Source organism: Papio anubis, chromosome 6, assembly GCF_008728515.1.
Source record: "Papio anubis isolate 15944 chromosome 6, Panubis1.0, whole genome shotgun sequence".
In the NCBI taxonomy this organism is placed as follows: domain Eukaryota; kingdom Metazoa; phylum Chordata; class Mammalia; order Primates; family Cercopithecidae; genus Papio; species Papio anubis.
In genome coordinates this window covers 27,733,949-27,758,008 of record NC_044981.1, presented here as the reverse complement: position 1 = coordinate 27,758,008, position 24,060 = coordinate 27,733,949, and the positions used below count along the sequence as shown (strand labels likewise).

General features: G+C 36.5%; 2 protein-coding genes across 2 annotated transcripts in view; one reads left to right on the top strand and one right to left on the bottom strand.

The window, feature by feature from the left end:
* The window catches only part of LOC101022063 (olfactory receptor 2B6), a 69,113-nt gene that overhangs the window by 28,292 nt on the left and 16,761 nt on the right, over positions 1 to 24,060 (bottom strand). The gene's annotated exons all lie outside the window — the stretch shown is intronic.
* Positions 22,311 to 23,252, top strand: LOC101021712 (olfactory receptor 2B2). The gene has a single exon (XM_003897227.5). It carries the CDS (start codon positions 22,311 to 22,313, stop codon positions 23,250 to 23,252), a length of 942 nt encoding a protein of 313 aa, XP_003897276.3.

Below are 24,060 nucleotides of genomic sequence, written 5' to 3'. Positions count from 1 at the left end.
AAGAAAAAGATTGATTTTTGACATTTAAAATTAATATTAAAAAGGCCAAAAATATTAAAATAATTTTATTTCAAAATTGCCAAATTTGGCATAAAATTATTTCAAGAGAGTTACTATCAATCTGACTGACAAATGACATCAGCTAAGTCAGAATAAATTAACAAGTTTTGGGTTTTTAAAAAGGCAGTAAATAACAGTATGCAATCGTTTCAGATCACTTGATTATCTGTTATAGTCATAAGGTAAACAATATAGAAACAACTGCATCTCAAAAGCATATGTTCTATATTTACCTATCAAAGGCTTCTAAGGGAGATAAATTTTACATTTTACCTCTGCAACCAAAGGTTTTAATTGATGACACACATGAAATATAACATATAAATGCAGTTTGTACATTTAAAATGTTATTTAAATTTTAATAGTGGGCTAATAGTCTACTAACTTCAGTGACTATTTCCAGGGACTTTTGTCAACAGAACAGAAAATATCTGGTCATTAGTTTGTCAAATACTATGTTTTAAATATAAACATTATTAAAGTCATGTAATCTTAATACCACTAACTATATAAGTAGAGATAGAATATATTAGCTAGAAACAATGATAATACTATCATCTCCATTAATTTACAGACAAATGACATGCAACTTGTTTTGTTTAGACAGAAATACTGAAACACATAGAGGTGCAGTCAAAATTAATCAATATTAATTCTGTATGCCAACAAACTTCTTGGCATGGTCAGATGACTATTCCTCCTGATAATTGCTTTCTATGCTTAGATTCAGTTATTAGCTCATATTACTATCTGTTAGCTAATATTTTCTCTTGGAAACTAGGGAAAAATACCTAGAGAATTTGATGCTCTCAAGAATTTCCTATCTGAGATAATGAGTCCCTCTGAGAAGTGAAGGAGATGAGGTCCTTATGGGGCAGTTAACTCAAGAAGGGATATTAAGTTATTAAACAAAGAAGAAAATTTAGAAGCAATATTTAAATTTATTTTTTGCCACCTCGCTTCTACCCCTTTTATTCACTCTTGGCCCACCACCATTCCTAACTCATTACAAATACATTTAAACTTGTAACTGATGGAACTATTATAGTCATGGAAAGCTACTTTCTGTGAAATAAAATGATACAATCAAAGGGTTATATGTGATGCAAGAAGTGCTTCCCAACATGTTGCCATACGACTTAACATTTTGTAATATGACATAATAGAATGTCTTCAAGAAAGAAATGAAAGCTATATCAGTCATCTTTTCCATCAGATGCAATTACATTTAATTCAGTCTTTTTTTATTGCAATTTAATTGTTATCATTGTAGATTTTGTGGAAGTGAAAAACAGATTACTTATAATAGTTACATCACAAGTATGTATAAAATTTGATGTCAAATGTCCATTATTTCTTATTTCTTCAAACTTTATTTTTCAAACCTGCTCTTTTTGATTTTCATCCCTTTGTGATTTGTCCAGTCAACAAGTCTTGAAATACCACCATTTTCTTAGGTCATCTATTTCCCTGAATGCTCATATTCAGTAAGTTTCTAGGACTACTTTTAACCTCTGTCTTTCATACCTCCAACTAACTTTTTTGTTTTTACTCATCTTGTGCTAGCTCAGTAGCTCATTAACTTTTGCATGATTTGTTATACTAGCCTGTTCCTTTGTTAATCTCTAGTATCTTGCTACTTCAAACCATCTTTCGCTTTGCTACAAAAGGAGCCCTCCTAAAATATAGGCTTTGTTATGCCCATACGTAAAGTCCTGAAATGACCCTGTCTAGAGAAATACATGCATATTCTTTAATATTGATGTGGTTCTGTACCAACTTCACATTTCCAACTCTATCTAAAGAGCGCCTGTTTGTTTTATGCTCCAAATGCATTAAACTACTGACCATTTTTCATAAAGAATAAGAATTTAAATCATCTCTGGAATAAAGAGAAAGAAGAATAGCCTTTAGAGAATGGCTGAAACTCTAGCTCAGAAACAATCACTGCAGGCTTGAAAATTAGGAAGGCTCATTTACTATCATTAGAGAGAAAAATTGCTTTGAAGAGTTGTTGTGAAAGTTAAATAAGGTAAGAAACACTAAATATTTAGCATTGTCCCTGACATACAGTAGCTCTTTGATAATTATCATTACTGCTTTAACTATATCTCCTTCCTTATGATGTTCTTTCAGATGAGGATGTTCATCTTATAAAAATAATACTGAAAGAATCAAGGCCCAGTTGAAAAATTCTTCCTGTTGCACTTGACTATTGATATGGTTTGACTGTGTTCCCACCCAAATCTCATCTTGAATTCCCATGTGTTATGGGAGGGACCAGTGAGAGGTAACTGAATCATGGGGGCAGGTCTTTCCCATGGTGTTCTTGTGGTAGTGAATAAGTCTCACGAGATCTGATGGTTTTAAAAATGGGAGTTTTTCTCCATAAGCTCTTTTTGCCTGCCACCATCCATGTAAGATGTGACTTGTTCCTCCTTGCCTTCCACCATGATTGTAAGGCCTCCTCAGCTATGTGGAATGATAAGTGGATTAAACCTCTTTTTCTTCTCATTCTCAGGTATGTCTGTATCAGCAGCATGAAAATGGACTAATACAGAAAATTGGTACCAGCAAAGTGGGATGCTGCTGAAAAGATACCCGAAAATGTGGAAGCAAGTTTGGAACTGGGTAACAGGCAGAAGTTGGAACAGTGTGGAGTGCTCAGAAGAAGAGAGGAAAATGTGGGAAAGTTTGTAGTTCCCTACAGACTTGTTGAATGGCTTTGACCAAAATGCTGATAATGATATGGACAATGAAATCCAGGTTGTGGTGGTCTTGGATGGAGATGAGGAACTTGTTGAGAGCTGCAGCAAAGGTGATTCTTGTTATGTTTTAGCAAAGAGACTGGCATCATTTTGCCCCTACCCTAGAGATTTGTGGAACTCTGAACTTGAGAGAAATGATTTAGGGTATCTGGTGGAAGAAACTTATAAGCAGCAAAGCATTGAAGAGGTGACTTGGGTGCTGTTAAAGGCATTCAGCTTCAAAAGGGAAACACAGCATAAAAATTTGGAAAATTTGCAGCCTAACAATGCAATAGAAAAGAAAATCTCATTTTTGAGGAAAAATTCAAGCTGGCTTCAGAAATTTGCATAAGTAACAAGGAGCCACATGTTAATCACCAAGACAATGGGAAAATGTCTTTAGGGCATGTCAGAGAACTTTGCAGTAGCCCCTCCCATCACAGGCCTGGAGACCTAGGAGGAAAAAATAGTTTCATGGACCAAGCCCAGGGTCCCCATGCTGTGTGCAGTCTAGGGACTTGGTGCCCTGTGTGCCAGCCACTCCAGCTATGACTAAAAGGGGCCAATGTACAGCTTGGGCCGTGGTTTCAGAGAGTGCAAGCCCCAATCCTTGACAGCTTCCTTGTGGTGCTGAGCCTGCAGGTGGACAGAAGTCAAGAATTGAGGTTTGGGAACCTCTGCCTAGATTTCAGAGGATATATGGAAATGCCTGGATATCCAGGCAGAAGTTTGCTGCAGGGGAAAGGCTCTCATGGAGAACCTCTGCTAGGACAGTGTGGAAAGGAAATGTGGGGTTGGAGCCCCCACACAGAGTCCCTACTAGGGTACTGCCTAGCGGAGCTGTGAGAAGAGAGTCACTGTCTTCCATGCCCCGGAATGGTAGATCCACCAACAGCTTGCACCGTGTGACTGGAAAAGCTACAGACACTCAGCACTAGCACATGAGAGCAGCTAGGAGGGAGGCTGTACCCTGCAGAGCCACAAGGGTGGAGCTGCCGAAGACCAAGGGAACCCACCTCTTACATCAGCATGACCTGAATGAGAGACATGGAACCAAAGGAGATCACTTTGGAGCTTTAAGATTTGACTGCCCCACTAGATTTTGGACTTGCCTGGGGCCTGTAGCCCTTTTGGCCAATTTCTCCCATTTGGAACAGCTGTATTTACCCAATGCCTGTACTCACATTGTATCTAGGAAGTAACTAACTTGTTTTGATTTTACAGGCTCATAGGTGGAAGGGACTTTCCTTATCTCAAATGAGACTTTGGACTGTGGACTTTTGAGTTAATGCTGAAATGAGTTAAGACTTTGGGGGACTGTTGGGAAGGCATGATTGGTTTTGAAATGTGAGGACATGAGATTTGGTAGGGGCCAGGAGCAGAATGATATAGTTTGGCTATGTTTCTAGCCAAATCTCATCTTGAATTCCCACATGTTGTGGGAGGGACCTAGTGGGAGGTAATTGAATCATGGGGGCAGGTCTTTCCTGTGCTGTTCTCATGATAGTGAATAAGTCTCCCGAGATCGGATGGTTTTAAAAATGGGAGTTTTCCTGCATAAGCTCTCTTTTTGCCTGCTGCCATCTATGTAAGATGTGACTTGCTCCTCCTTGCCTTCCACCATAATTGTGAGGCTTCCTCAGCCATGTGGAACTGTAAGTCCATTAAATCATTTTTTCTTTTCTTTTCTTTCTTTTTTTTTTTTTTTTTGTAGGGGGATACAGAGTCTCACACTGTCACCTGGGCTGGAGTGCAGTGGTACAATCTTGGCTCACTGCAACCTCAGCCTCCCAGGTTCAAGTGATTCTCCTGGCTCAGCCTCCTGAGTAGCTGGAATTACAGATGCCCGCCATCATGCCCAGCTAATTTTTTATATTTTTAGTAGAGATGGGGTTTCACTATCTTGGCCAGGCTGGTCTCAAACTCCTGACCTCATGATCCGACTGCCTCAGCCTCCCAAAGTGCTGGGATTACAGGCATGAGCCACCGCACCTGGCCTAAACCTTTTTTTTTTCTTTCGCACTCTTGGGTGTGTCTTTATCAGCAGCATGAAAATGGACTAATACAGCTATTCCTCTCTGTTGTATTTGGCAGAATACCAGAAGCTCTTTATTTGCAGTTTGACTTTAGCACTTATTTTACTCTACATTGATTTTAGAATATTTTGAAGAAAATTTAGAGAGATGGATGATTAAGGGGTGAATTACTAATAAAAAGAACAAAATGTACATAGAGAGAAAGGAAAAGTGATAATTTAGAAGAATTTACCAAAATGAAAGAATCAAAATGCTTACTGTGGCTGGTATGTGAGGAGATATGAAAGTAGGGGTGAAGGACAGTGAAGTGGAAGAAAATCTGCTTACTTGATCTACCTAAAGGAGAAACCCCTTTGGTGGAAAATAACATCATCTATTGCTCCTATTGTCCACTTACACAATGTCTAGTATATAATAAAAAGTTACTAGACATGAGAAGAGCAAGAAGACCATATAATCAATAATCAAAAAATTTTAAAGAGGCCTTAGAAAGAGATCCCTAGATGAACCAGATTTTAAGGTTAGCAAACAAATATTTGATCATAACTATGATTATTTTGTTAGAGAAAAATATGGATAAAATACATAAACTTACAGAATTTTCACCAGAGAATTGAAATACACAAAAAAGAATAAAATATGCATTCTAGAAATAAAAAGTAAAATAATAACAAATTACAAATTTAGTCTGGCTACACTGTTGTTGGGAACGTAAATTAGTGCAGCCATTGTGGAAAGCAGTTTGGAGATTTCTCAAATAATTTAAAACAGAACTAACATTAAACCCAGCAATCCCATTACTGGATATATATCCAAAGGAAAATTATTCTACCAAAAGACACTTGCACTCATAAGTTCATTGCAGCACTATTCACAGTAGCAGAGACATGGACTCAACCTAGGTGCCAATCAAGAGTAGACTGGATAAAGAAAATGTAGTACATACACACCATGGAATTCTATGCAGCCATTAAAAATATCAAAATCATGTCCTTTGCAGCAACACGGTTGCAGCTGGAGGGCATTATCCTAAGCAAATTAATGCAGGAACAGGAAACCAAATACTGCATGTTCATTGGGTACGCACAGATATAAAGATAGACACTGGGGATTACAAGGGAGAAGGGATGAAGGCAAGGTTAAAAAACTAACTATTGGATACTATGCTCAATACCTGGATGATGAGATCAATCAGACCCCAAACCTCAGCATTACAAAATATGCCCATGTAACAAACCTACACATGTATCGCCTGAATCTAAGATAAAAGTTGAAATTATTTTTAAAAATACATAAATGTAATTCATTTTTCTTTCTTTTTTTATTATTATTATTATACTTTAAGTTCTAGGGTACATGTGCATAATGTGCAGGTTTGTTACATATGTATACTTGTGCCATGTTGGTGTGCTGCACCCATCAACTCGTCAGCACCCATCAACTCGTCATTTACATCAGGTATAACTCCCAATGCAATCCCTCCTCCTCCCCCCTCCCCATGATAGGCCCCGGTGTGTGATGTTCCCCTTCCCGAGTCCAAGTGATCTCATTGTTTAGTTCCCACCTATGAGTGAGAACATGCGGTGTTTGGTTTTCCATTCTTGCGATAGTTTGCTGAGAATGATGGTTTCCAGCTGCATCCATGTCCCTACAAAGGACACAAGCTCATCCTTTTTTATGGCTGCATAGTATTCCGTGGTGTATATTTGCCACATTTTCTTAATCCAGTCTGTCACTGATGGACATTTGGGTTGATTCCAAGTCTTTGCTATTGTGAATAGTGCCGCAATGAACATACGTGTGCATGTGTCTTTATAGCAGCATGATTTATAATCCTTTGGGTATATACCCAGTAATGGGATGGCTGGGTCATATGGTACTTCTAGTTCTAGATCCTTGAGGAATCACCATACTGTTTTCCATAATGGTTGAACTAGTTTACAATCCCACCAACAGCATAGAAGTGTTCCTATTTCTCCACATCCTCTCCAGCACCTGTTGTTTCCTGACTTTTTAATGATCGCCATTCTAACTGGTGTGAGATGGTATCTCATTGTGGTTTTGATTTGCATTTCTCTGATGGCCAGTGATGATGAGCATTTTTTCATGTGTCTGTAGGCTGTATGCATGTCTTCTTTTGAGAAATGTCTGTTCATATCCTTTGCCCACTTTTTGATGGGGTTGTTTGCTTTTTTCTTGTAAATTTGGTTGAGTTCTTTGTAGGTTCTGGATATTAGCATGTAATTCATTTTTCACGGCAAATCCTCCCCCCCAAAAAAAAACAAAACAAAAAAACCCACCAAACCCTGTAGTCTTATTTTAACCTCATAATACAGGAATTGTGACTGGAAGACAAATAAGTAGAAGAAATCCCAAACTAACAACAAGAAAGAAAAAAAGAATAGAAACAAATTATGAACATAATGATTTGTATAGATGTATACAAATAATTTAAGATACAAATAGAGTACCAGAAAGAGAAGTGAGAAAATACAAGGCAGAAGCAAAATTTGAAGAGATAATGGCTAAGAGTTTTTCAAAACCAATGAAAAACATCAGCCAACATATTCAAGAATCTCAGTAAATGCTAAAACGTGACAGCAAAAGCGTAATCCATAAAAGGAAAACAAATAAGTTGACTTCACCAAAATTGAAAATGTTTTTCTATGAAAGGCCCTGTTAAAAGCATTAAAAAAACAGTTATAGACAGGGAGAAAGTATTTACAAACCATATATCTGACAAAAGACTCCTAACTAGAATATATTTTTTTAAAACTGTCAAAACTCAACAGTGAAAACGCAAACAATCCAACTAGAAAATGGCCAAAAGACAGGAGCTAATGTTTACCACAGAGCTGATGTTTACCACTGACAGCAATAAGCACACGAAAATATGTTCAACATCGTTACCTATTAGGGAAATGCAAATTAAAATCACAAAGAGATATCACTACATACTTAATAGAAGAATTTTTTAAAATACTGATGACACCAAAGCTGACAAGAATATGGAGAAATGAGCTATAATACATCGCTGGTAGAAATGTAAATAGTACAACCACTGTAGAAAATAACTGCTTAAAAAATTAAACATACACTTACCATATAACCCAGCAGTCACATTTCTTGACAGTTATCCCAGAAAAATGAAAACTTATGCTTACAGAAAATTCTAGACATTGCTGTTTATAGTAGTTTTATTTGTAGTACCAAAACACAGACACAACCTAAATGTCCTTCAATGAGTGAATAGTTAAACAAACTATGGTACTTCCATGTCATGAAATATAACTCAACAGTAAAAAGGAACAAACTATTGATACATGCAACAGCTTGAATGAATGTCAAAGGAATTAATCTGAGTGAAAGAAGTTCATCTTAAAATATTACATGCTATATGATTTCATTTATGAACAAACATTCTCAAAAATGACAAATTAATGGAGATAGTGAACAAATTAGTGGTTGCCAAGAGTTAGGGATGGGGCATTGAGAACAGAAAGAGATAGGTGTAATTAGAAAGGAGTAACACAAGAGATATTTGTAGAAATGGAACAATAGTGTATCTTGATTGTGGCAATAGTTACACAAATCTACATGTGATAAGTTACATAGAACTATACACACACACATGCTTGTAAAACTAGTTAAATGAGTAAAACCTATGGATTGTATAAAAGTCAATTTCCTGGTTATTTTACTATTATTATGTAAGATGTTCCATTGTGGGAAACTGGGTAAAGAGTACAAAAGACCTCTATTATTACTTTTGCAATTTCTTGTAAATCTGTAACTTTTTCAAAATAAAAAGTTTTTAAAGAGACTTTTAAAATAGAATAAAGATGATCTGTATGAAGTAATACAGAGTGATTTCAGGTTATATTGTTAAATGGAAAAAGCAAAGTGCAAAGAGTACTATATATCATCGTTCTATTTTGTTTGTTTGTTTGTTTTTTAGATGAAGTCTCACTTTATCACCCAGGCTGGAGTGCAGTGGCACAATCTCAGCTCACTGCAACCTCTGCCTCCCAGGTTCAAGCGATTCTCCTGCCTCAGTCTCCAAAGTAGCTCGGATTATAGGTGCACACCACCACACCCAGTCAATTTTTATATTTTTAGTATAGACAGGGTTTTGCCATGTTGGCCAGGCTGGTCTCAAACTCCTGACCTCAAGTGATCCACCTGCCTAGGCCTCCCAAAGTGCTGGGATTACAGGCGTGAGCCACTGTACCCAGTCTATACTACCTTTCATATAATGTACTATCTTACAGTTCTTTCATATAAGAAAGAAGGACATGTAATAAACGATACACATATCTGCCCCTTTATACAAAAAGAAAGACAGGAATGATAAACCAGGAACTAATAAGATTAGTTACCCACAGGGTTAGAGGAGGTGGTGATTTGGAATACAGTATTAAAAATGGGAGAATTAGTGGAATGGAAAGGCTGAGGGGGAGTGACACTTTCGTAAGTACATATAACATTTTGTGTGTTCTAACTTTTATAGCCATAGTAATGCTTCATATATCCAAATTTAAATAAATAATTAAAGTCAACCGGAATGGAAGATACCCAAAAGAAATACAGAGAATAATAAATTAACCCACCTGCATTACAAATGGGCAACAAAAGCAAGTTAAAGAGGGTAAGGAAGAAAAAAAAAAACTAACCTAATTAACTTTGGGAAAAAGAGTATCTTGACTATTTTGCTGATGACAGACTCATCTAAGGATAAAAGCAAAAAGAACTGTACATAAATATTGTACTCTAGTTAGTGAAATTGTTATTCCCAACAGAGTGGATTAGTAATTCTAAAGCTATTTGTGTATTAGAATTGAGCAAATAAGTACATATATTATGGATAATGAGAGCCAAATTTCTCACTGTCCAAGAAAGAAGGTACAAGAAAGGAATGGAGGGAGTTGATGCAGATAAACTCTGTGGTATTTAGATTGGAATCGGAGGCATTAGTATGAACTGTGGTCACACACACACACACACACACACACACACACACAGAGCTAGGTACAGAAATAAAAATGTATGTGTATGCTCTGTTCACTGAGAGTCTGGAAGCAATAACAAATCAGTAGCAATGAGCACACCTGATGCCTAGATCTTGATTTCCAAATATATTTTCCAGTAAAAGGAACCAAGGATCCTTAGAAAAATTATTGATTCTAGGGCTGGGGAAGTAAAAGTCCAAGATGACCCTAGAACAGCTGGTGGTGACACAGAGTATAGAAGTTCTAAAATAGTGATGGGGCATGTTAAAAAGATACATGAGTCAACTTGAAGGAGCTCCCAAAGGCCAAATCTAGGACAATTTTAGCAGTAAATTAAATAATGATAGTATTGGGACTACAAACAATAGAATAAAACAAATTCCCATGAGTCTATATGAGTTTAAATAAATGACTGAACAAATAACAAACGGGGGAAAATAACAGCTCTTCTTTACAGTAGAATTCCAATAAATAAATGTAGAATTAGCAATAGAAATAGAAAATAGATGCTACAGAAATAATGGTTGCAGGCAAGAAGCACTGATGAACACCAACGTAAGTAGCAAAAATATTATGAGAAACAGAATATTTGCAGAATCTCAAAATATTCCCTCTCAAGATAATTATAAATTTAAAAAGGAAAAATGGTCACTTTACAGTGGAGAAACCTGGAAGAAATTATCTTAACCAAGTGTTCAAAGTTATCGTCATAGCAATACAATAAAACATCGTGAACATCTTGATATGAGGTACTAAAAGGAGCACCTCAACGTTCTTGTGATATTCTTGCCAAACATATATAACCTCAATATATGCCATAAGAAAACATCAGACAAACCCGAACTGAAGGTACTTCTATAAAATAATTGGCTAATAATCTTCAAAAGTGTCAAAGTCTTGAAAGACAGACTGAGGAACTGTCCCAGGTTGGAGGAGGAGACTAAAGAGATACAGCAACTAAATGCAATGTAGGATCCTGGATGAGATCCTGGGATAGTAAAAGGACATTTGTGAAAGAGTTTGCTTTTTTTTCTTCTTCTTTCTTTTTTTGAGACAGAGCCTCGATCTGTCACCCAGACTGGAGTGCAATGGCTTGATCTTGCTCCCTGCAACCTCCACCTCCAGGTTCAAGCGATTCTCCTGCCTCAGCCTCCTGAGTAGCTAGGATTACAGGAGTGCACCGCTGCACCTGGCTGATTTTTGTGCTTTTGGTAGAGAACCGGGTTTCACCATGTTGGCCAGGCTGGTCTTGAACTTCTGATCTTGGGTGATCCTCCCACCTCGGCAAAGTGCTAAGATTACAGGTGTGAGCATCTGCAGCTGGCCCAGTTTGCAAAATTTTAACAGTATTTTATCAATGGTAATTTCCTGTGCTTTGAAAATTATGCTATGATTATGTAAAATGTCTAGTTGAAGAGTATACAGGAGTTCTCTCAACTATTTTTGTAACTTTTTTGTAAGGCTAAAATTATTTCAAAATAAAAAGCTAACAGAATCAGTAAAATACACTCAGCAATTCATTTAAAGAGCTTTGCATTTAATTATGCGCAGATATATGTGTATATCTATATACATATATCTATAATCTACATTTCTTAAGACAATTAAGAATGTGAGGTCTCCTTTTATTTTATTTTATTTTTTTTAGCTGTGAGTCTGAAGATCTGAATGTCCTGTTTTTAAAGCAGTAATTTAGGATTCTCACCTTTCTATTTCCCTCAGTTGATCATTTTTTGCTAAAGAAGGCATGGCTGTGCTGCAGAAATCTGGTAGCCTCTGCTAAAATACTTCTATCAAGGCATATATGGCCTCCATATAGCATTCCAATCTGCTTCAGACAGATCAAGCACTTTTGGATTTTCTTGGGTATGACAGCTAAAGCCACAATTGCTCACCTATAGATGGACAGATTCAAGATCTTTCTCTTGCTTTCAGCCACACACAAAGCTAACAGTCTCATGAGTTGATTCAGAAATAGAAGCAGAACATTCAAATACAGTTAATTTCTTCTCCAAAGTTGAAATTTAGCTCACTTAGTTTATTATATCCCTGTGGCAGCTTTTACAAATTGCCACATACGTGGTGACTTAAAACAACATAAATGTACTATCCTACAGTTCTGGAGATCAAAAGATAAAAATCTATTTCAGTGGGCTAAAATCAAGGTGTCAGTGAGAGGTTGCCAGATGTCAAGGTGGTCAAATAGGACAGCAAGTCAAACTGAAAGTAACAATTAATTAAAATTGCCACCTTATGAAGCTTATAATAATCCATTTCATTCATCAATCTCAATTTGCTTTATGCACGGGCTAAAGAGATAATGCAACTGGAGTTCAATACATCTTTCAAGTGTTTAACAGAAACATTATTCTCTGAAATCTCCCCAGAAGGGAGATTCTACTTGGTCAACTACTGAGTGTGGAGATTCGTGGCAGTCAAATGATAAATACTGTTTTCACCTAAATTCATTTCATGTGGGCCCTGGGAGTCCATAAATCCAGTCTGTGGTCATTTCCTCTGATTCAGGATGTTCACCTTTTCCTTTGCTAGGTAGAAAGGAATTTATCCAGGCAATGCCTGGATATATCAAGCATGATGTCTATATATATATATACATCAAGCATGATGTCTATACAGTTTCAAAGTAACTCTCTACAACATACATCTCAGTTAATAAATGCAAAATACTTATTAATTAGTTTTGTAGCAGACAAACTTAGCAGACACTTCATAAACCAGGTAATAAAAGTAAAAAATCTCAAATAATGAGACACATGGATATCAGATGCCTCTTAATATGATGAATGAGAAGATAACAGTATTTCTGTTGTATTCCTGCCAAAAATAAATAATGAAGAAAAGTCAAATGCCCCAAATTGAGAGACAACCTACTAAGTGACAGGCCAACATTCTTGAAAAATACCATGTCATGAAAGATGAGGAAAAGCTGAAGAACTGCTCCTGATATAGGGAAACTAAGGAGACATCACAACTAAATACAACACATAACTCTGAGTTGGATCCTAGACCAAAAGGAAAAGTTGATTATGAAGGACACTCCTAAGGCAACTGACAAAATTTAAATGTGGTGTGTAGATTGGATGGCAGTATTGCAATGGTGTGAATTTCCTAGTTGTGATGGTTATGCTGGAAATGGAGAATATTCTTGTTTGGAGGATATACTCTCTGAAAACTTTAGGAGTAGTGGGTATCAGGTCCAAAACACACACAAATGCTTCAAAAAATTTATACATGCACACATGTATATCTAGAGAGAGAGAGAGAGAACTATAAAACAGGACTTGATTCTTTGTATTGAAGGCTTTGCTTTTTTGGATTTCTTATGGCAACATGGAATTAGTTGAGGAAATTATTGTTGGGCTAGCCTTGTTTGGAGAAAGCTTCAGCATTCCCTTTGATTTCTTAGAATACGACCCACTCCCTTTGGACTCCAGTACTAAGGGTTCATTTTAAACGTTAGTAAAATTTGGTCCTTATCCTATCTCCATTTCTCCTGGGAAAGTTGTTATATCCAGTCTTTCATGCTTCCTTAATATTTATCTGACAGAAAACACTTTGCCCACCTTGCTACTTACAGAATTTTGTTCTAATATTCGATACATTTTCTATTTTAAAATGCTAACAAGTAAATTTCTGAAAAATAAGTCCTAGTGGTAAGAAGGAAGGCATGAAAAAAAAAAGAACAACAAAAATACAAAATACAAAAATAAATAAATAAAAGTGGAACAGCCATATTATGTCACCAGTTCCCTGACACATTCTATTTTAATCACCCTAAGCCTCAGTTTCTACATCTATAGAATGCAGATAGTGAATTGCTTTCTCAGAGAGCACTTATGAGGACTGAGTGAAATCATCCTTTGAAAGGATGGCACATGTCTGGCTAGTAATAATAAATTCAGCAGATCCTTCCCTACTTCCAGAACTTGCGTAAGTGGGTATCACTTGATAGTTTCTAAGTTTCAGAACTTTTGAAACCATTTCCATTTTTGCATAATTGGTTCATTCTACAGAATATTTATATTTATTCATATTTTCTTGCTTAGTTCTTTACTTTCTTTTCAAACTATGCTTTTGTTTATTTAAATTACAACCTCTTGGCCATGCCCGGTGGCTCACACCAGTAATCCTAGCACTTTGGGAGGTCGATGCAGGCAGATCACTTGAGGTCAGAAGTTCGAGACCAGGCTGGCCAACATGGTGAAACCCTGTCTCTACTAAAAACACAAAAAAATTAGTTGGGCATGGTGTTGCATGCCTGTAGTCCCAGCTATTCGGGAGGTTGAGGCAGGAGAATTGCTTGGACTCAGGAGGTGGAGATTGCAGTAAGCCAAGGTCACGCCACTGCACTCCAGCCTGGGCCACAAAACAAGACTCTTGTCTAAATAAATAAATAAATAAATAAATAAATAAATAAATAAATAAAACCTTTTTGAAAATATTGTAAAAAAACAAAGTCCACACACCAGTACAATTTTTCCGCTTATTCCTGGTCTTCTATTCAGGGGTAACCACTGCTATTACATTTTTAAAAAATCAATTGTATGTGAAATCTTAATTTCTTTCTCTTTCCAGTTTTACTTCATGTCCCATCTACCTCTTTCCCCTCCTCACCCCGCTCCTCCTCCTAATATTACTGTCTGCCTCTCTCCAAGTTACTCTTGTTAATTATGTAAGAAGTGGCCTTTCTTATTATTCTGGGGGAAAAAAAGGTCTTTTGTTATGTAATCTCACACAGACACACAATACAGAAAATCATATTTATGGTGCCTTAAATAATTATTTTATAAAACTGGGACCATGTTTTTTACCTTTTTTGCTTCTTTATTTGCTCACCCAGCGATACCCCAGGAAAATATCTCCAAGCTGTCTGTAAGACCTATAGTTCCTTATTTTAGATGGATGCATATTATTCTGTTCAGTGAACATATTAATTATTTAGAAAACTATCTACCAAAAAAAACACGTTTTTCTCTATCTCTGGTCATTAAAATATCTCTACAATAAACGTCATTGCCCATGTGTCCTTATATACTGTTAATTTCCTTTCCCTAGGAAAGATTCCCAGGAGTAACAGTGCTAGAATGACAATATATATAGTTTGTAAGCAACTATTGCCATATTTCTCACCAGAATGCCTATAACACTTTAAATAGCCACCAATAATCTGTGAGTAACTGTCTTCCTTCATCCACCTTAGCAATAAAATTCATTTATCCTTTTGTTTCTGATCTGGTGAAAATGGGGAGCTTTATCATCATTACTTTAATATATCCTTCTCTCAGAAGGAGATGTTGAACTAAAAAGATATATCTTTCTATATTTGATAACTTGATCATATTTTCTTATATCTATTGATCATTTGAATGTGCTATTCTCTAAACTGCCTATGTAATTTATTTTCCTATTGAGCTATTTGTAGTATTTTTTCAAAATTGTTAAAAGTGTTTTTTTCTATTTAATAGATACCAAATATTTTTTCTAGAATTATAAACATATGTCTTCTAATTTTATTAATCTAGAAAACAACTTAAATGAATCTGCATATTACAACATATAGAAAATAAAAGTATTACGTTTGGATTAAATACTGTACTATAAATAAACTTTAAACCAGGCAATTTAAGGGGCCAGATACAATTCTGAACTGAGGAAGACCTTAGAAACTGAGACTGAAAACTCAAAATCCATCAAAGAAAATATATACTAGATATATTGCTGCACATTAACTTTTTAAAAAGCCATTTTATACAAAATATACCATAAATCAAATTAATACACTATTTTCTTGAGATAAATGGTAGCTTATTTTCTGATATAGAAATCAAAGTTTTGGGAACATGATCTCGGATCGCATCTTAGAGATTTTACACGTGAAATAAAAACATTCTTCCCTTGGGCTGGGCGCGGTGATTCATGCCTATAATCCCAGCACTTTGGGAGGCCAAGGTGAGCGGATCACGAGGTCAGGAAATTGAGACCAGCCTGGCCAACATGGTGAAATCCCGTCTCTACTAAAAATACAAAAAAATTAGCCCATGCGTGGTGGCGCGCACCTGTAGTCCCAGCTACTCGGAAGGCTGAGGCAGGAGAATTACTTGAACCGGGAGGCAGAGGTTGCAGTGGGCCGACATCACGCCATTGCACTACAGCCTGGGCAACTGAGTAAGACTCTGTCTCAAAAAAAAAAAAAAAAAATTATTCCCTTGGCATGTGCAGCTGTGATTTAAAAAAATAATAATAAAAATAAAGACTTCTTTCCTGATAGAAGTAATTGGTTTTAAAGAACTCATGAAATAGTTTACAGAAGAAAACTAACTTCAATTCAATAGCATAAAATTCCAGTGTTTTTTGATAAAGTATTTTAGTCCCCATTGTCATTCCTTTTGCATTAGAAAAAGTTGAGGATTCAGTCCCTAGAGAAAGGATTTTGCTTAGCAAATCAGTTTTGAAAGAGGAACATCACTTCGTAGAGATCTCCTCTCTCTTCCCACTGGGTATGCTGTTTACTGCTATAAACTGGGGTCGCCGGGGCGGGGAGGGGTTTTGCAGTTCAGTGATTGAGATTTCTGCCAGTGACCAAAACAAACACTACAATCAATAGAGAAAATTCTCTTATCCATTTTGCAAAACTGACTCGAAAGGTTCTCCGAGAATAGCAGTTGACACCCTAAATTCCAAGTGATGTGATGCTGCACACCACATTCTGGTCATCAGCAATATTTCATCCTTATTATCTAGTTAACTCTGAGTAGGGACTTCAGGACTTACTGCATATTGAGTGGAATTAAAATAAGTAAAAAAATTTCATGAAATCAATTATACAACTAAATGTATGAAGATGTTTATCTGTGCACTTTAAATTAGTCCTGTTTGAACTCAAGCCTTCTTACACACACACACACAAAAAAGATCTACCTCTAATGCTTAAAATGGAGGTAAGTAGAAAACATTTCTAAAAATTATGAAATAAAATTACATTAAAATTTGAGTGTTCTAAGTAAGCACTCATGTTAAAGTCTGTAATTCAAATCTCAGCAAAGACCAAATTATCTGCTGGAAAAATCTGACTTAGCTTCATCTTTTAGGTGCTTTATTGTTATACATAATGTTATTTTGAGCATATCTGTAATTTCTATGGGAAATAAGAACTTCAGAGAAGGTCAGTCTTTTGTTCTAATCTTCAGTTTGCTGCTTACAAGACCTAGGACTTCGGGAAAGTAATTTCTTTGAGTATATAATTTCAGGTTTCTACCTACAAAATTAATCTTTTATAAACAGGAATTTTTTTCTTTTACAAACTTCCTTGTGCAATGTATCAGCTGTGTGGAGAAAATGGTCCTATGATTCATTCTCATACTCCAGCAAAAAGACGGTATCTGGAAATGTATCTCACAGGGATATGAGAAACTTTAAGAAAACATAGAAGTAAACAGTTTTATGCTGTAAGGAAAATAGCAACCCTATAATGTTACAGAAAATAAAACTGACAGCTGAAGCTATTAACTAACTCGCCCAATTATACAGTGACTTCGGATGGCAGGTTTGGGACTAAAACTCTTGTTGCCTCTCTTGTCTCGATTTTTTTTTCCACAGTGCAATTTAAAAAGATGCTTCCAAGACTCTGTTGAGCCTCATCTGTTTTTAATGTTAAAAATATGTAATGAGAAAATTCACGAGGGAGATGACAAATATAAGGTCAACCAATACACAGGTAAGAAAGGAGGTAAGGATGCGTATTCATCTAGGTAAGTATTCTAAACTAGGGATTAAAACATTCTAAAGTGACCACAGAAAAAAACTATAAAGATCCCCTCAGCAGCTTTCTAAAATTCTCTTCCATTAACTTCTGTTTTAATCCACTTGCTACGCTCTCTTTCTGATCTGCTAGATATATCACATAATTCAAATGTTTTGTTTTGCTAGTCAATGGAATGTTTGCTATTCAAAATGCGAATAATTGTATCTGGAGATGCTGGTAATGTGATTTTATTGGAAAGCAGAGAAAGCTACCACCTTTAAGACATTAGCCACAATTGCAAGCAATTGGAGCAGGTGTTAACAGGTAAGTACTCAGTAGCCTATTTGATATAATCTTAAAGATGCAGATAAGGACTTCCTAGTTTTGTTTTGTTTTGCTTTTTAGTTGTTGACAAACATTTTAATCCTAAAATTAAGGATATGAATCAGAATTTAAATTACATAAAATGTATGAAATACAAAAGGATACCACAGCTATTTAAAAATATCCTTTTAAGAGTGGATAAATATTTGAGGTAACTGTTTGTTTAGAAGATGAGAAAGTATGCAAAGATGAGTAAGACAGAATATTAGAATTCAGTGCTCTGAAATCTCCAGCTTCCTCCCCTCACTGCTTTCCGGCTGCATCATTGTTATTCAGCTCCAGGGCTTCCTACCTGAATGATAAATATTTCCCCCCTCCTTGTGCCCTTACTACAGAATGCGAGGGGTATTACATAACAGGATACACTAATATGTTATATTGATGAGAGGGCAGTTTATTTATTTTGTAAGGACTGAATCTCAGAGTGAGGCAGTCAATTAATTTGAAAAGAGTTAACTGATTCTCTCCTTCTTCTATAATCCTCAGTGAAAGGGCTTTTTGGTGAGGCAGTCTCTTAGCTGAGTTCTAAGGAGAAAAGTAAGACAGACGGCCTGGTCAGGAAGGAAGGGCCATTGACCCATGTTAAAGGAGAAAGCACATGCAGTGTCCTTAATAGTGAGAGATCTCCTGAGCAATAAATGACAGGAGACATTATAATTTATCCAAACAGGAACGTGTCTGAGAATAGGAGTGACTCTGTTAGTGACTATGTCAAGATAGCAGGAGTACATTCAGCAGTCCTGAATGAACTGGGGCATTTCAGCCATCCCAAAATTATGGGTTTGAGGGGATCTCTTCAACACTTGTGCAACTCAAAGAAATTGTGAAGTATATGAAATCTGTCTTTACTGAGGCCATTTGCCTTGTTTTATCTGATTCCTGCATTCCTTGGTGCTCTCTCTTTCTCTGTCTCTCACATTAATTGGATCAGTCTGTAATTTTATGTAAATTGCTAGCAAAATATATTACTAGTAATATATATAATAGTAATATATATATATTACTAGTAAGATACAAAATGCTCCTACAATCCATCCTTTAAAAAACTCTTTGTAGGCCGGGCGCGGTGGCTCAAGCCTGTAATCCCAGCACTTTGGGAGGCTGAGGCGGGTGGATCACAAGGTCAGGAGATCGAGACTATCCTGGCTAACATGGTGAAACCCCGTCTCTACTAAAAATACAAAAAACTAGCCGGGCGCGGTAGCGGGCGCCAGTAGTCCCAGCTACTTGGGAGGCTGAGGCGGGAGAATCGCGTGAACCCGGGGGGCGGAGCTTGCAGTGAGCCGAGATCGCGCCACTGCACTCCAGCCTGGGAGACACAGTGAGACTCCGTCACAAAAAAAAAAAAAAAAAAAACAACAACAACAACAAAAAAAAACTCTTTGTACTTTCAGACTGAATTTTAAGGAATTATCAAGAAATAAAAAAATTATATTTCTTATAATATTTTCACCCTCATGGAGATCAAAGTCTTAACTAAAGCAATGCTAGTCTGAAAGTGGAATACAGAGAATAAATTGGTCAGCACAGTCATTTAAAAAAAATATTACAAAAGTAATGTCTGCTTATTAAAAACTTGAACAAAAAATAGGTGAATTTATTAGTAGAGTCTGCTTTACTCACCACCATTTTGATTTCCTAGGAGTAATACTTTCTTCTGTATCATTCAAGGTAGTTTTTAATTTATATATTAGTATATATGTTATACTAATATTATATTCTTTTTATAAACTGATGGAATCATGCTATACAAATGTTCAGTAACTTCCTCTTTTCACTTAAAAATACCTTTGAATATCATTTCATATCCACATCTATGACTACAAATCTCAAATTTCTTTTCATATGAGAGTCAAGGAGACATTTATTAGGGAACGAATGGCTCTAAAATAACTAGAAAAATTAAAATTCACATTGCTAACATTTTGCTGAACATGAAGGAAATTGAAAAACAAATATTCTGATATTGATAAAGTAATAAAATAATTAAGTGTCCCATTAAGATTTTGGGGGGAGGATGAATACATGTTTAGCTGGTAGAGTTGGCGTATTAGTCCCTCCAGGAAATGTATGGGGCTGAATAGCCTCTACTCAAAGCATCTCAGAGTTCCTGCAGAACTGTTGTACTTTCTCTGACATGGCTGTGCATCTATGTGCCAGGCACTTTGCTAGGCAATTTACAGTAAAGATCACATTTATACTCACATCATATGCTTACTATGACCCCCTCTTGTTGGAGCTGATGGTTTGTGGGTTAAGAAGGAAATCAGATGTTGAGTTTTAACAGGCATAGTCATTTCCATTGGTAACCCTAGGAAATTTAAAGTTCTAAAAATCATAAGTAATTCCTCTCTGAGCACCTCAGACCTTGGATCACTATAGTTCCTTTCATCCACTTTTCTCCATTTCTAAAGGCGTGAGTCTAGGGTAAATGTGTGCACTTATACCTCACATCATTTATACTTCACATCAAGACAACTTAGAAAAATATTACAGTAGTCCTTCCTTATCTGTGGTTTTGCTCTGCACAATTTCAGTTACCCACAGTCAACCACGGTCTGCAAATATTAAAAGGAAAATTACAGAAGTCAACAATTCAGAAGTTTTAAATTCACGCCATTCTGAATAGCCTGATGAAGTCTTGTGTTGTCCCACCCAGTCACAGGAATCATCCCTCTGTTTAGAGCAGGGGTGTCCAATCTTTTGTCTTCCCTGGGCCACATTGGAAGAAGAATTGTATTAGGCCTCACATAAAATACAGCAACACTAACAACAGCTGATGAGTTTTTTTTTTTTTTTTTTAAATCATCAGTGAATATCAGGATGTTTTAAGAAAGTTTACAAATCTATGTTGGGCCACATTCAAAGCCGTCCTGGGCTGCGTTCAAAGCCATCTTGGGCTGCATGCAGCCCGTGGGCCTCAGGTTGGACAAGCTTGATTTAGAGCATCCACCTGCCTGTTAGTCACTGAGTAGCCATCTCGGTTATCAGATCATCAGAACACAGAGGGGTGAGTACACTAGAATAAGGTGTTTTGAAGAGAAAAAAAGAAAGGGCCACCACATTCACATAACATTTATTACAATAAATGGGGGTGTGGAGCTGTTATACTTGTTCCATTTTATTATTGTTCTTAATCTCTTACTGTGCCTAATTTATAAATTAAACCTTATTATAGTTGTGTAGGTATTAAAAAAAACATAGTATATATAGGGTTTGGCACTACCCACAGTTTCAGGTATCTAGCCACTGGTGGTCTTGGAATGTATCCCCCATTGATAAAGGGGGACCACTGTATCATCTTCATTTTACAAATGAGAAGTATGGAGATCAAAGGGTTAGAAGCATTCCAATATCATGAATGTAACTAATTAGAGAGGGTAGGGATATGAGACCAGCCTGTCAACTTCAAATATCATATTATTAAGGAATCTATACAAATTCTATGAGCTTCTAAAATGAAAAGGATGTGTCTCCTTAAATTGTGTCTGATAACTTACTAGATACTGTCTACACGACTTTTTTGAGGGAAGGGGAATAATGGGAGGTGGCTTTAACTAATTTTAACTGATTCCTACAATCAGGGAATCTCACTGGCCTTGAGGAGAAATTAGAATGAATTCAAATGACAGGAAACTGTATCTACATCTACCTCACAGTAAATATCTAGGTAGGAAGAATGTGAAAAATACATTTACAAACAGTAAAATATCAAAGGATACATTATGTCAATTTGGAAACTGAAAATATGGCTTAAGATTTTTGAAATTAGGCCGGGCACGGTGTCTCATGCCTGTAATCTCAGCACTTTGGGAGGCTGAGGCGGGAGGATCACCTGAACTTGGGAGTTTGAGACCAGCCTGACCAACATGGAGAAACTCCATCAATATTAAAAATACAAAATTAGCCAGGTGTGGTGGCACATGCCTGTGATCCCAGCTACTGGGGAGGCTGAGGCAGGAGAATCGCTTGAGCCATGGAGGCAGAGGTTACGGTGAGCTGAGATGGCGCCATTGCACTCTAGCCTGGGCAAAACAGCGAAACTCCGTCTCAAAAAAAAAAAATTAAAAAAAAAAAAATGGATTCTTGAAATTCACTTTGCTGATACGCTGTTACAAATATATAAACACTTTTTAAATACTTGGATGGATAAATATTTATATTTTTATCAATACTTTTTCACATTAATTGGATCAGTCTGTAATTTTATGTAAATTGCTAGCAAAATGATTATAGCCGACAAAATCAGTAAGTGTGTTGTTAACTTCCTGACTTCTTGTATTTCAGAGAATGAAGAGTTGAACCATTCAACATGAATTGGGTAAATAAGAGTGTTCCACAGGAGTTCATTCTGTTAGGTTTCACAGATCAACCATGGCTAGAGATTCCACTCTTTGTGATGTTTCTGTTTTCCTATATCTTGACAATCTTTGGCAATCTGACAGTAATTCTTGTGTTACATTTGGATTTCAAACTCCACACCCCTATGTACTTTTTTCTTAGCAATCTCTCACTCCTGGACCTTTGCTATACCACAAGTACAGTTCCACAAATGCTGGTAAACATATGCAACACCAGAAAAGTAATCAGTTATGGTGGCTGTGTGGCCCAGCTTTTCATTTTCCTGGCCTTGGGTTCCACTGAATGTCTTCTCCTGGCCATCATGTCCTTTGATAGGTTTGTAGCTATTTGTCGGCCTCTACATTACTCAATTGTCATGCACCAGAGGCTCTGCCTCCAGTTGGCAGCTGCATCCTGGATTAGTGGCTTTAGCAATTCAGTATTACAGTCCACCTGGACACTTAAGATGCCACTGTGTGGTCACAAAGAAGTGGATCACTTCTTCTGTGAAGTCCCTGCTCTGCTCAAGTTGTCCTGTGTTGAGACAACAGCAAATGAGGCTGAACTATTCTTCATCAGTGTGCTGTTCCTTCTAATACCCGTGACACTTGTCCTTATATCGTATGCTTTTATTGTCCAAGCAGTGTTGAGAATCCAGTCTGCTGAAGGTCGACGAAAGGCATTTGGGACATGTGGCTCCCATCTAATTGTGGTGTCACTTTTTTATGGTACAGCTATCTCCATGTATCTGCAACCACCTTCACCCCGCTCCAAAGACCGGGGAAAGATGGTTTCTCTCTTCTATGGAATCATTGCACCCATGCTGAATCCCCTTATATATACACTTAGGAACAAAGAGGTAAAGGAAGCCTTTAAAAGGCTGGTTGCAAGAGTCTTCTTAATCAAGAAATAAGAAATATACAAATGATAAGTTTTGCTAAAGACACAATGCTTACTTAGCTTACTAACTTCTCTGCAAGTTGCCCTATTTTTGTCATTACTATAGAGAACTATTGTAATCTCCCTCAAAGAAAATTTCCTTGACAAAAAGCTATATTTATTTCTGTTGCCTAAACATTTTCATTGAACAAGCCCCCAGAACTGGCCTTCCAATGCACCAAAAACTAATCAAAACATTTTCAAGGTTTGTCAAACTTTACATCAATGTTTGTACAATTCAATATAAACTAGACTTTTCTGATCTAGAAATCATTTCTTCAGTAATACACACATACACACACACTTAGAAACAAAGATGTAAAGGGAGCTTTTGAGAGGTTGCTTGCAAGGGTGTTAATAAATAAATAAGGAATTCCCAAATTATAGGCCTTTTAAAGACATCAATTTTACATAGCTTATAATTTAATTCTCTCCAAATTGCTTTATCATTACTATTCTTAGAAAAACTATTATGGTGGTCTTCAAATAAAATGTCGACAGAGAACTATATCTGTTTTCCACTGCCTAAATATATTCATTGCACAAATCTTGAGAACTGATCTTTTATGAATTCTCAAAATAGCATAGCCTTAAAATCTTTAAGGTCTCAAACATCTTAGCACTAGTCTGTATACATCAGGAAGAGTCTTAGACTTCTCTGAAACCAAAATAAAAGCTTAGAAATTCTTTCCCCAGAAACAAAACATTTGATACACATACAGATGCCCTCATCCTTACACACATACACACACAAACTCCATGGCACAAATTATTTTTCAGAC

Coding starts and splice junctions, on each gene's coding strand:
- LOC101021712 (XM_003897227.5), top strand. CDS start 22,311: ATGAATTGGGTAAATAAGAGTGTTCCACAGGAGTTCATTCTGTTAGGT.